Here is a 13,267-nt window from a genome sequence, read left to right on the forward strand (position 1 = left end):
CTGTGTCCCAAATGGTACGTCATTCCCTTTATAGTGCACTACTACCCCATGGGCCATGATCAAAATTAGTGCACTATATAGGGAATAGAGTGCCATTTGGGATGCACAATATCCAATGGGAGGCCTGATTCCCAGTGTTCTTAGTATTAACGAATAGTTGCCAATTGAACAAACTAAACAAGCCTACTGTTTGATCACGGCAGATGGTCTCCATGCAAAGTTTAGAGACCATTCTATTCTAGAATCTAGACGGTTGAACTGATGGTTCATTAATTCAATTCAAACTGTATTGTCCTCTCATAATATAACACTTAACAAAGACACACAGTGTGAATGTAGTTAAATGTCCTGAATGTACTGTAGTTAAATGTCTCTGTATGTACTGTGAGTTAAATGTCCTGTATGTACTGTAGTTAAATGTCCTGTATGTACTGTAGTTAAATGTCATGTATGTACTGTAGTTAAATGTCCTGAATGTACTGTAGTTAAATGTCCTGAATGTACTGTAGTTAAATGTCCTGTATGTACTGTAGTTAAATGTCCTGTATGTACTGTAGTTAAATGTATGTCGCTCTCTGTTTGTAGCAGCAACATCAATCTTTTTGTTTACTGTAGCTCTGAGGGGATTACATATCGCTGTAGCTCTGAGGACTACATATCGCTACATATCGCTGTAGCTCTGAGGACAACATATCACTATAGCGCTGAGGACTACATATCGCTGTAGCTCTGAGGACTACATATCACTGTAGCGCTGAGGACTACATATCACTGTAGCGCTGAGGACTACATATCACTGTAGCTCTGAGGACTACATATCACTGTAGCTCTGAGGACTACATATCACTGTAGCTCTGAGGACTACATATCACTGTAGCGCTGAGGACTACATATCGCTGTAGCACTGAGGACTACATATCGCTGTAGCGCTGAGGACTACATATCGCTGTAGCTCTGAGGACTCATATCGCTGTAGCACTGAGGACTACATATCGCTGTAGCGCTGAGGACTACATATCGCTGTAGCTCTGAGGACTACATATCGCTGTAGCACTGAGGACTGCAAGAACTCACAATTAGAGTCAATTGTACAATTTGCATTTCTTCTATAGCTCATTGAGTAATGACAATGTATTGATTCAGGGAAGTGTTTTTTCATTTTGGTACATGTTATTAAATCTACCAAAAATATGTTATTAAATCTAGATGGTGAATAATAGACGTGTGCTTGTCTCCTCTTGTATCCACAGCCACACCTCATCCTGGAGGGTTCAAGTGCTTCACATGTAAAGATGCACCAGATAACTACGAATGCAATCGCTGGGCTCCGGACGTATACTTGCCCACGAGGTAATTACAGTAAGGTATTTCTGGTATTTACAGCCTGCTCTGTATCTATCATCACACCCTGTTTTAAGACCCTCTCGACTCCGTCCAGAGCAGAAATATAAATTAGAGGAAAATACCAGGCTGTAAAATGAAGGGTTATCAATGTTTTCTTTGCTGGTCTCTGTATCTTTAACATAGTGTATTTCACTTGAAGCTGGACATGTTAATTTAAGAAATTGAATTGGCAGGTTGTATAACTCCACAGACTCTCTTCTTTTATATAGATATATGGTTGTCTACTAAATGTCTGAAATCATTGTGAAGTTATTTGTTGCCTTAAAGATTTGATCTTAAAAGCACATTCTTTGAGTTATAAACAAATGATAAAGGGTAGTTTATCACATGAAACGTGAGGATTGGTTTAAATCACTGGAATACATCTGAACCCTCAGTCTCTTTCAGTGTTACCGTTCACTTCAGTAAGAAGTAGATTATTAACACATGATATTCATGGAAATGAATTACATTGCTGTTGAAAAGTAAGCTACATTAGCGTTTACATTAACTGACATACAATAATGTGAAAGGGATGTGTTTTTATCATCGTTCAACTTATTGCTCATTGGCCCGTTATTTCTCAGGATTCCATAGTGTCTAAATGTTAGATCAAGTTTGACAATATATAAAGCTAAGCAGCCCTGACATTTAGCGCTGGAGAAATGGATCCATCTCTCAGCTGTAAATATTGGAGATTGCACCTTTAAGGACAGTGTCTGTGTGTCTGACAGAGACCAGGTACTGCTACACCCTCCATGTGATGGACGTCCAGGGGAACACTGTGTCTGTGACCAAACGCTGCGTGGCCCTGGTCCACTGTCTGTCTACAGGCTGCACCCAGGACAACCATGAAGGATACAAGGTCATTAAAGAAGCCTCTTTCCTTTGAATAACATTACATTTCTGACACAGCTGCTGAAGCAACTCCTACAAGTACATTTAACTTACAATGGGGACACACATTTTTATTATATTTTACCTTTATTTAACTAGGCAAGTCAGCTAAGAACAAATTCTTATTTTCAATGACAACCTAGGAACAGTGGGTTAACAGCCTTGTTCAGGGTCAGAAGGACAGATTTGTACCTTGTCAGCTGTGGGATTTGATCTTGCAACCATTCAGTTATTAGTCCAACACTCTAACCACTAGGCTACCCTGTGCCCCAGCATGTATGGAAAGAAAGATGATATTTGAACTTTTATTAGTAATATTTGCAGTTCAGAAGTGGCTCTCTGCTCTGTGGTGTCTGGGGTGATTTACTACACTGTCATGGTAATCCCCAGGCCCTGGTTTACAATGATCTCACTTGGATAAGAATCTGGTCTCTTCTCTTTCTGGAAATTCCTCTGTCTGTGTTCTGTTTGTGGACTGTCTGTAGTCGGTCTGTGTTCTGTCTGTAGTCTGTCTGTGTTCTGTCTGTAGTTTGTATGTGTTCTGTCTGTATATTTAGTTGTTTGCTGGAAGCACCATTTCACCTATTCAAATTCTGTGTATGTGTTAATGTACTAGGTGAATAAAGGTGATTCTATCTCTATTCCTGATTCCAGGTCTGCACTGCTTGCTGTGAAGGAAACATCTGTAACATGCAGTTGCCAAGAAACAAGACGGATGCCATCTTTTCCACCACCTCCCTCCTCCACAGCAGTAACGGTCTACTCACACACTACTGGCTGCTCACTGGCTGTCTGAGCTCTACCGTCATCAGCGTCATGCTATCTAACAGTCTATGACATTAACACTCCTACCGTCATCAGCGTTATGCTATCTAACACTCCTACCGTCATCAGCGTCATGCTATCCAACAGTCTATGACATTAACACTCCTACCGTCATCAGCGTTATGCTATCTAACACTCCTACCGTCATCAGCGTCATGCTATCCAACAGTCTATGACATTAACACTCCTACCGTCATCAGCGTCATGCTATCTAACACTCCTACCGTCATCAGCGTCATGCTATCCAACAGTCTATGACATTAACACTCCTACCGTCATCAGCGTCATGCTATCTAACACTCCTACCGTCATCAGCGTCATGCTATCCAACAGTCTATGACATCTAACACTCCTACCGTCATCAGCGTCATGCTATCTAACAGTCTATGACATCTAACACTCCTACCGTCATCAGCGTTATGCTATCTAACACTCCTACCGTCATCAGCGTCATGCTATCCAACAGTTTATGACATTAACACTCCTACCGTCATCAGCGTCATGCTATCTAACAGTCTATGACATTAACACTCCTACCGTCATCAGCGTCATGCTATCCAACACTCCCTACCGTCATCAGCGTCATGCTATCCAACAGTCTATGACATCTAACACTCCTACCGTCATCAGCGTCATGCTATCTAACAGTCTATGACATCTAACTCTCCTACCGTCATCAGCGTCATGCTATCTAACAGTCTATGACATCTAACACTCCTACCGTCATCAGCGTCATGCTATCCAACAGTCTATGACATCTAACACTCCTACCGTCATCAGCGTCATGCTATCTAACAGTCTATGACATCTAACACTCCTACCGTCATCAGCGTCATGCTATCCAACAGTCTATGACATCTAACACTCCTTCTGCATGGTAGAGGAAGTATATCTAAAATTTGATCACCAGATATTTGGTGTTATAATTTTATAAGTTGTTTAATTTATTACATTTTTCCTCTTTTTAACCGAGACGGTATTGATGGAATCTTCTAGATTTTGGCTCATCCTAAGACGTTCTCCTGTTATATTTACTGGATTCTATGTGCAGTATGTGATAAATGTACATAGTATTTATTTTGTATAATACATTTAACAATTGTTAAATACCTGTAGTTAACATTAGATTCAGGTAGAATGAAACGTGAACTAGGTTGCAGTGCAGTGTTTTTGTTCCTGGAGTCTTGTGGTTGGTTGATTTAGGCTGTGTGCCCACCATACACATGAGACTGATGACTGATCATTTCCTCTCAACCCATTGGCTATCTGGCGCTGGAAGATATGACGTCAACCATAACACTACAATGTTGCAACATGTTTCTGTATTTCTTACAGTTCTGTCCAATAGAAAGGTTGGCACTTATTGATTAGCATGTTGTCTTTAGGATGATGGTCTAAACATCCTGTACAGATCCCATATACCAGGTTTGGTATACAGTGTTCACCATTAAATGTATTACAGCAGGTTTGGTATACATTGTTCACCATTAAAAGTATTACACCAGGTTTGGTATACATTGTTCACCATTAAATGTATTACACCAGGGTTTGGTATACATTGTGTTCACCATTAAATGTATTACACCAGGTTTGGTATACATTGTGTTCACCATTAAATGTATTACACCAGGTTTGGTATACATTGTTCACCATTAAATGTATTACACCAGGTTTGGTATACAGTGTTCACCATTAAATGTATTGTTTGCCTGAACATGTTGTTTCTACAGTATAAACAGTATCCACATAACCAGATAGTGCATTTTGTGGAATGCAAGATATTTTAGATGCCGCATGAGGCATGTGGACTCGGACTGCGGTAAAGTTTCACAGTTAAGGTAACATTAGGCAGAAATACAACGAAGGTTTGGAGCTTAGAGGCGCAGAAAAAAAGGACCATTCTAACACCCTCTCTTTCTCTTTGCCTCTCTGCTTTCCTCTCCAGGAAGTAAAAGGTAATGTCTTTCTCAGACCCTCTGCATCCAGGAGGTGTAGTTTAAAAGCCTTGTGAAGGAGATTACATTAAGCTGCAGGGGTGTTCATTTTAAAGGACTTTCTTTATCTGATTCTGGCCGACAGACTGGATGGTCACAGCTCCAAACCAAACCCATCAGTCCTTCTCAAATCAGTGTTTAGTCTAAGGTTTTTAGAGGTGTGAAATGAGATGTTTCTCTTACCCAAACAACATACTCCTTGTCCTGGGAACACTTTACTAAAAGAGAAGGCCCAGAAGTCATATATTTTTATGGGACTCCCAATCACGGCCGGGTTGAGATACAGCCTGGATTCGAACCAGGGTCTGTAGTGACACCTCTAGCACTGAGATGCAGAGTAACGCATTACCTCAAGGCCAGGCATATTCTTTTCAATTTCTCTTAGTGTTTGTGTTCCCTAATTAGCACTAGGAAATTAGCAAAGACTTAAGTGTTAATTGCATTGTCTAAATTTCTAATCGTATGTAAAGAGGACAAACTGAAAATCTCTTTTGGATTAGCTATTCATTATTATTTTGTTTAGTGTTGTGTGTTGCCTCACACGTCCCTACTTTCTTACATCTATTAGATGACTGAATGATGTGTGTACCATAACAGCAACATAGACATTTTAATTCATTATGGTAGAAACGACAACAGACTCCTCCAAGACACCATATTTCTATTCCCATTGTGCAAGTGAAGGAAAACCCTGTACAGTAGCAATACTCTGTAGACACTAGATTAGTCTGAAAGTGTTAACTATTGACTATATTAGACTAGATTCAATCCGTAGTGCTGAATTTGAGTGTTACAGCACGATCGAAATGTAAAGGTTCTCTCAGATTGAACTGAAATATGCAGCGTTTAGCGTGAATGGGAAACATTGCTTTTGGAGTTATATCGTGAGGATCTTCAGCGGTAAGGCTAGAAAAAGGGCCCTCAGTCAAAGGTAGCTAGGTGGTTCATTGGGTGTTTAAACACAGCTGCCAAAGGGATCCTCCTCAGTCAAGTCTTTATGATATCATCAGAATCAACAATAGATCGCTGCAGTACTGTACGCAACCTACCTGTCTACTTCCAAGTACATAGTTATATAGCCTGGTCCCAGATCTGTTTGTGTCCTCGTACCAACTTTGGCAAGACAGCACAAACAGAATAACACAAACAGATCTGGAACCAGGTTAACATAGTTAGGCATGTGTCTGAAGACATCAACCCATCAGAACTTTTTCTCCATGCTGGTGTGGTGAAGACAACGGCATTATGGGTAAGGGTTTTCCTCCAAAACAAACCAAAGTGAACAAACAGAGGTCAGGGCACAAACAGTCTTTTGGATAGTGAGATACATCATTCTCACATGGTGATAACTAAATATAAAAACTAGTCCCTGTCTTCAAATGCACTTGACTGGCCTTGAAGTCTTTCCATGACATGGCTGTTAGCAGGTGCGGTAGTGAAAACAGTTCCAACAAACGTAGGTGTTCCCCTCAGGACGTGACGGATAACTGTGCAGGATCCAGAGGCCTCGATATGGAAACCTAGATGGCTCCACTCCTCCTCTTTGAGTAGTGGGTGGTTGGAGTGAGATCCAAAGAACTGTGGGACAAGACAAAGGAGTGATGTGATGTGGTTGTCTTGAAGACTACATACGTCTCCTGGAAAATATCTCAGGTTGATGAAGTACAGTAAACACTACATCAATATTGTATTACATATGTATTAGACATTATATAGATATTTTGACATAAACAATTAATAACCAAACAAAACAGGTAGGAGAACAACTCACAGCTGATCCTGATGAGGGGTCAATGAAGTCAGCCCAGAAGCCAGCTGTCCACAGAGCAAAGCAGATTTCCTTAGCACCACTAACAAACTGGGGAATAACAGAAAACACCCACTTTCTGTCAGTAGTCAAAATAACTGAAAACATCTAGTATCTGTCAGTAGTCAAAATAACTGATATTACTGAAAACATCCACTTTCTGTCAGTAGTCAAAATAACTGAAAACATCTAGTATCTGTCAGTAGTCAAAATAACTGATATTACTGAAAACATCCACTTTCTGTCAGTAGTAAAAATAACTGAAAACATCTAGTATCTGTCAGTAGTCAAAATAACTGATATTACTGAAAACATCCACTTTGTCAGTAGTAAAAATAACTGAAAACATCTAGTATCTGTCAGTAGTCAAAATAACTGATATTACTGAAAACATCCACTTTCTGTCAGTAGTAAAAATAACTGAAAACATCTAGTATCTGTCAGTAGTCAAAATAACTGATATTACTGAAAACATCCACTTTGTCAGTAGTAAAAATAACTGAAAACATCTAGTATCTGTCAGTAGTCAAAATAATTGATATTACTGAAAACATCCACTTTCTGTCAGTAGTAAAAATAACTGAAAACATCCACTTTCTGTCAGTAGTAAAAATAACTGATATTAGTGAAAACATCCACTATCTTGTCAGTATTCAAACTAAAGTTAATAACAGAAAACATCCAGTATGTCAGTAGTCAAACTAAAGTTAATAACAGAAAACATCCAGTATGTCAGTAGTCGAACTAAAGTTAATAACAGAAAACATCCAGTATGTCAGTAGTCAAACTAAAGTTAATAACAGAAAACATCCAGTATGTCAGTAGTCAAACTAAAGTTAATAACAGAAAACATCCAGTATGTCAGTAGTCAAACTAAAGTTAATAACAGAAAACATCCAGTATGTCAGTAGTCGAACTAAAGTTAATAACAGAAAACATCCAGTATGTCAGTAGTCAAAATAAAGTTAATAACAGAAAACATCCAGTATGTCAGTAGTCGAACTAAAGTTAATAACAGAAAACATCCAGTATGTCAGTAGTCAAACTAAAGTTAATAACAGAAAACATCCAGTATGTCAGTAGTCAAACTAAAGTTAATAACAGAAAACATCCAGTATGTCAGTAGTCAAACTAAAGTTAATAACAGAAAACATCCAGTATGTCAGTAGTCAAACTAAAGTTAATAACAGAAAACATCCAGTATGTCAGTAGTCAAACTAAAGTTAATAACAGAAAACATCCAGTATGTCAGTAGTCAAACTAAAGTTAATAACAGAAAACATCCAGTATGTCAGTAGTCAAACTAAAGTTAATAACAGAAAACATCCAGTATGTCAGTAGTCAAACTAAAGTTAATAACAGAAAACATCCAGTATGTCAGTAGTCAAACTAACTGACAGTTAACGGACAAGAAAACACTTCACCAATAAAGGGGAGGTACAGAGTAAGACCTTCAATAAGTACACAGGCCTACAACTCCAAAAAAGTGATGGCAGAATCATTTACTGAAATTACTATCACTGAATCCATATCAATGGGAAACAACCAGCGGACATGGAGTTCCAACTCACTTTGTGAAGTAGCTGTTCTCTGTCGATCACTGCTTTGTCGATCACCTCACATCTGGTGTGTTTCACCGTGACAACAGTGATGGCGCTGGCTGGGGCCGAGGGGAAATAGGATTCAAACTCTAACAGAGGAAATAAAGAGACATTTGCTACACATTCAACTGCTAGCTAGCCAATAGGCCTACAGAAAGGTCAGCCATCACCCACTTGGACAACATTAGTGACGTTAGTAATGAAGTTACTCCCCCTAGTGGACATGGTTTATATTGCATACAGCCATCTGACGTGTGTGGATTGCGGTTGATAAAACATGACATGAATAGGTAATGTTATGATAAGTATGACTACACCATGCTAATAAAAAAGGCTACCTTTCTTCAGCAGCTCAGGACAGGTCTGTATAGAACAGTTCACATTGGGCTGATCAAAGTAGTGCTCTGCCTTGCGGACGCTCCTCGATAACATGTGACCACTTTTGACCTACAAAGAAAAAAACATTAAGTATTCAACATATAACTCTACCAGTATGAAACATAATAGAAATGCTTTTATAAAATTATATAAACATATTTTTGAAATGTTTAAGAATAATATCCATGTTTATTTACAATTGAATAAGGACACATTTTGTTTAGTTAAAGAGTTATTGTGAGTGACGTATTTACCTGAAACTCGCTGACGAACTGGGCCATTACAAACTCATGTCTCTCGTTGCTGGTAGCAGCAGTCAGAACGTCAGGTACCGTCCGGTGGACTGGGCCTTTAATCCTCTGGTCTGCCATGCCTTCCAGGTGAAAGTCAAAGCCTGAGTTACCTGGCAACTGGAACCGCTGGTCCTGGGGGCCAAATGGTCCCATGTTTTCATCAGGCCATACTGTCCTAGGGCCTGGTAGGGAGAAAGAGAGTATATTACAATAATGGTAAATCTGACAAATTTGACATTGTATTTTCTGCCTAACAGTAGCTATATTTATGTAAAGTTTGAGATCATTTTCTCATAATAAAATGTTTAATGCATACAGTGCATTCGGAAGTATTCAGACCCCATAACTTTTCCCACATCTTGTTACGTCACAGCCTTATTCTAAAATGGATTAAATAGTTTTCCCCCCCCATCAATCTACACATAATGACAAAGCAAAAACCTTATGTTTTTTTGCAAATGTTTTAAAAATTAAAAACGAAAATATCACATTTATATAAGTATTCAGACCCTTTAGTCAGTATTTTGTTGAAGCACCTTTGGCAGCGATTACAGCCTCGAGTCTTCTTGGGTATGACGCTACAAGCATGGCACACCTGTATTTGAAGAGTTTCTCCCATTTTCTCAGCAGATCCTCTCAAGCTCTGTCAGATTGGATGGGGAGCATCGCTGCACAGCTATTTTCAGTTCTCTCCAGAGATGTTCGATCAGGTTCAAGTCCGGGCTCTGGATAGGCCACTCAAGAGCATTCAGAGACAAGAAGGTTTTCATCAAGGATCTCTCTGTACTTTGCTCCGTTCATCTTTCGAAAGTCTCCCAGTCCTTGCCACTGAAAAACATCCCTACAGGCCAAATAGTTCAATCTTGGTTTCATCAGAACAGAGCATCTTGTTTCTCATGGTCTGAGAGTCCTTTAGGGGCCTTTTGACAAACTCCAAACGCGCTGTCATGTGTATTTTACTGAGGAGTGGCTTCCGTCTGTCCACTCTACCATACAGGCCTGATTGGTGGAGTGCTGCAGAGATGGTTATCCTTCTGGAAGGTTCTCCCATCTCCACAAAGGAACTCTGGAGCTCCGTCAGACTGACCATCGGGTTCTTGGTCACCTCCCTGACCAAGGCCCTTCTCCTCCAATTGCTCAGTTTGGCCGGGCAGCCAGCTCTAGGAAGAGTCTTGGTGGTTCCAAACTCCTCCCATTTAAGAATGATGGAGGCCACAGTGTTCTTGGGGACCTTCAATGCTGCAGACATTTTTTGGTACACTTCCCAGGATCTGTCCCTTGACACAATCCTGTCTGGAAGCTCTACGGACAAGTCCTTTGACCTCATGGCTTGGTTTTTGCTCTGACATGCACTGTCAACTGTGGGACCTTATATAGACAGGTGTGTGCATTTCCAAATCATGTCCAACTAATGGAATTTACCACAGGTGGACTCCAATGAAGTTGTAGAAACATCTCAAGGATGATCAATGGAAACAGGATGCACCTGAGCTCAATTTCAAGTCTCATAGCAAAGGATCTGAATACTTATGTAAATATGGTATTTCTGTAATAAATTTTTTTATGAATTTGCACCAAAAAAATGTAACCTGTTTTCGCTTTGTCGTGATGGGGTATTGTGTGTAGAATGTTGAGGGATTTATTTAATATAATACATTTTAGAATAAGGCTGTAACGTAACAAAATGTGGAAAATGGGAAGGGGTCTGAATACTTTCTGAATGCACCGTAATTACAATTCATAACTCAAAAACGCAAAGGCCAAAATACGGTCACAGGTAGTGGAAAATAACAAATGAACCAGTGTTACCAGTGTTGTGGTTGATATAGCAGTAGCCTACCTGAGTCTGAGTCCCCCCGTGACACGACAAAATAAGGCTCATCAGAACCTGCAGCTGAGAAGGTTCGTATCCAGCCCACCCTGAGTGCAGATAAGACCTGACGCCCTGACGACTGGGTTATCACCAGCCGGGCTCGCCCACACAGCACCTACAGTTATTAATCAAATCAATCAGAGGAGAAGCGTCAAGCACCCTAGCTACAGTATTAATATTAATATATATGATGCAATGTAAATGTTTAGTACTTACACTAGTCATCCTGGTGGCCCTCTGTCACTAGTTTTACACCTGAAGATGTGGAAACAAGATGAATACTACATGTGTGACATTACATAATAGGACAGCTAATAAACCATGCAGCACAGACAGACAGAATACAGCAGACAGTAGGAAATACAATTGAATTGATCAAACGTGAACTTGATATTGCAAGTTAGCTTGTACGGTTATATACTATGAGTGTTGCCTTAACAATATGACGCAATCGCTGCTTACTGCTATGCTTTTGACTATCTAGCAAGCTAAAAGGGACAAAAACAAGATGATACGTAAGTATTCGATACAGCTAACTAGTGTTGTTGTTGACAACTGGCAGTGACAGACAGCCTAGCTATGCTAATTAGCTTGGTAGCTAAAAGAGCTGACACAAGTCCAGTCTTGTTTGTTTTGATCGGCTGCACTCTCACTTCTCGTTCGCGTCAGACGTAAGTTTGAGATGACAATTTCTTATTTTTCAAAGTTACATTTCAATGTAAACATACACCATTACAATAAGATGATATGCGTTAAGTTCCTGAAATATTCGTGTGAATGTGTGCTGTTATGTAAAGGAACATAATGTTCTTACCTAATCAGACGACTCTGTACGCTGCAGCACTTCCGCACGTATGCGAGTTCACATGACTTGAGAACAGTATACGACGAGGGACAAACCGAGCTTTTTGATTGCATGTGTTATCAGAGGTTGTCCGTCAGATGGCAGCATATCTACACGAATCAGGAAAATTCACAAAAAAATGTATAATGGAAAAAGCCCACCTAGGTCGACTGCTGTTCTATAAAATAACCTTGATGAAATTGTGATAGCTATAATCACAAAAAAAAGTAGTCTACTGATTACTAGACCTCTGCACAGTAAGTAATATACTACTTGACAACTAAGGCATATCTATTAGGCTATTGGAAATAATTATAATCAGTGACTCTATTCACCATCCATCCGTCTCCTACTGAGCTATAGGCTTGACCTCCTATAGATATGTATTATTGCAGCCTCCCTCGTTATAATCTCAGAGCTCCTACAATCAGGAGGTCTTTTCCTTTGCTGCCAATGATACAACCATACGGCCTACTCTGTTGTGTACTGACCTTCCACCACTAGTAGACAGAGAGAAGCTGGATGTGAAGAGTCAATGTATTTTCCCCTGAGCAGACTCTTTCATCTAAACTGACTCAAAGTACACTGAGTGTATACTGTACATTTATAGAATGTGTATGTGATCCCCATGTGGGAATTGAACCCACAACCTTGCCATTGCTAGCATCACACTCTTACCAACCGAGCCCTGAGTTCCGAATCTGATGACCACAACAGAGCTGAGAGCTAGCAAACGTCAGTTGGGACAAGGGCGGACATTTGACAAGGGTATAAACAAGGCCTTTCAGAGAACCTGTCACTGTCAGGTCCCCTGTGGCCGGGAGGATTGACACACTGAGTGACACTTTCACAGAGCTGAGAGGAAGTGGAGTGGGGAGTTATGGGACTTTTGCTCCAGGGCTTTAGTGCTGGAAGAGGTCTCTCTATTTCTCTTCTACCTGTCTTTCTCTCTCTCTCCCTGTCCGTCTTCCTGTCCCTTTCTCTCTTTCTCTGCATGTGTTCATGTGACTGGTGTGTGCTTATCAATGTGTGTGTGAGTTCTCTCTCCTCTCTCTCTCTCTCTCTCTCTCTCTCTCTCTCTCTCTCTCTCTCTCTCTCTCTCTCTTTTTTTAATATGTGCAGATGCAGTGGAATGGTTATGCAGGGAGGCATCTGGAGGACTCAGCCTGCCTGTCAGTGTTTCCCTGGGATACATAAAGACTAGTACAGCACCACTCTCAGCATCACTCCAAACACTACATTATATTGGCATGGCATGCACTCTGGAGTCTGGAGGGGGTCCCACACGAACAAGGCTGCTCTCTCACCAACAAACAAGCAGAACACCTACTGAAGAACATATATTCACGTTTTCAAAATACCATTTTCATGT

The 13,267-nt window shown here is 40.2% G+C and overlaps 1 protein-coding gene across 4 annotated transcripts; it reads right to left on the reverse strand.

Moving 5' to 3' along the window:
* Positions 1-5,740: 5,740 nt before the first annotated feature.
* On the reverse strand, positions 5,741-11,940 carry LOC123736399 (cobalamin trafficking protein CblD-like). Of its 4 annotated transcripts, none has more exons than XM_045713182.1 (8): positions 11,866-11,940; positions 11,268-11,306; positions 11,019-11,166; positions 9,140-9,360; positions 8,846-8,954; positions 8,478-8,566; positions 6,871-6,957; positions 5,741-6,677 (listed from the first exon to the last, which is right to left on the reverse strand). In XM_045713182.1, the coding sequence occupies exons 2-8, from the start codon at positions 11,274-11,276 to the stop codon at positions 6,462-6,464; spliced, it is 879 nt and encodes a 292-aa protein (XP_045569138.1). In that variant the 5' UTR covers positions 11,277-11,306; positions 11,866-11,940; the 3' UTR covers positions 5,741-6,461. The 4 variants fall into 4 exon arrangements, with proteins under 4 accessions (XP_045569138.1, XP_045569135.1, XP_045569136.1 ...); XM_045713179.1 differs by having other exon boundaries at positions 8,478-8,596; XM_045713180.1 differs by lacking the exon at positions 11,866-11,940 and adding an exon at positions 11,780-11,798 and having other exon boundaries at positions 8,478-8,596.
* Positions 11,941-13,267: the final 1,327 nt, after the last annotated feature.

The sequence above is a fragment of the Salmo salar genome, unplaced genomic scaffold, assembly GCF_905237065.1.
Source record: "Salmo salar unplaced genomic scaffold, Ssal_v3.1, whole genome shotgun sequence".
Classification (NCBI taxonomy): Eukaryota; Metazoa; Chordata; class Actinopteri; order Salmoniformes; family Salmonidae; genus Salmo; species Salmo salar.

Bases quoted from the DNA above. Each gene is read 5' to 3' on its own strand.
- LOC123736399 (XM_045713179.1), bottom strand. The intron at 8,955-9,139 runs GTAAATACGTCA...TTTTCTTTGTAG, and splicing joins AGTTCGTCAGCGAGTTTCAG to GTCAAAAGTGGTCACATGTT. The intron at 6,958-8,477 runs GTGAGTTGGAAC...GTTATTCCCCAG, and splicing joins GAGAACAGCTACTTCACAAA to TTTGTTAGTGGTGCTAAGGA.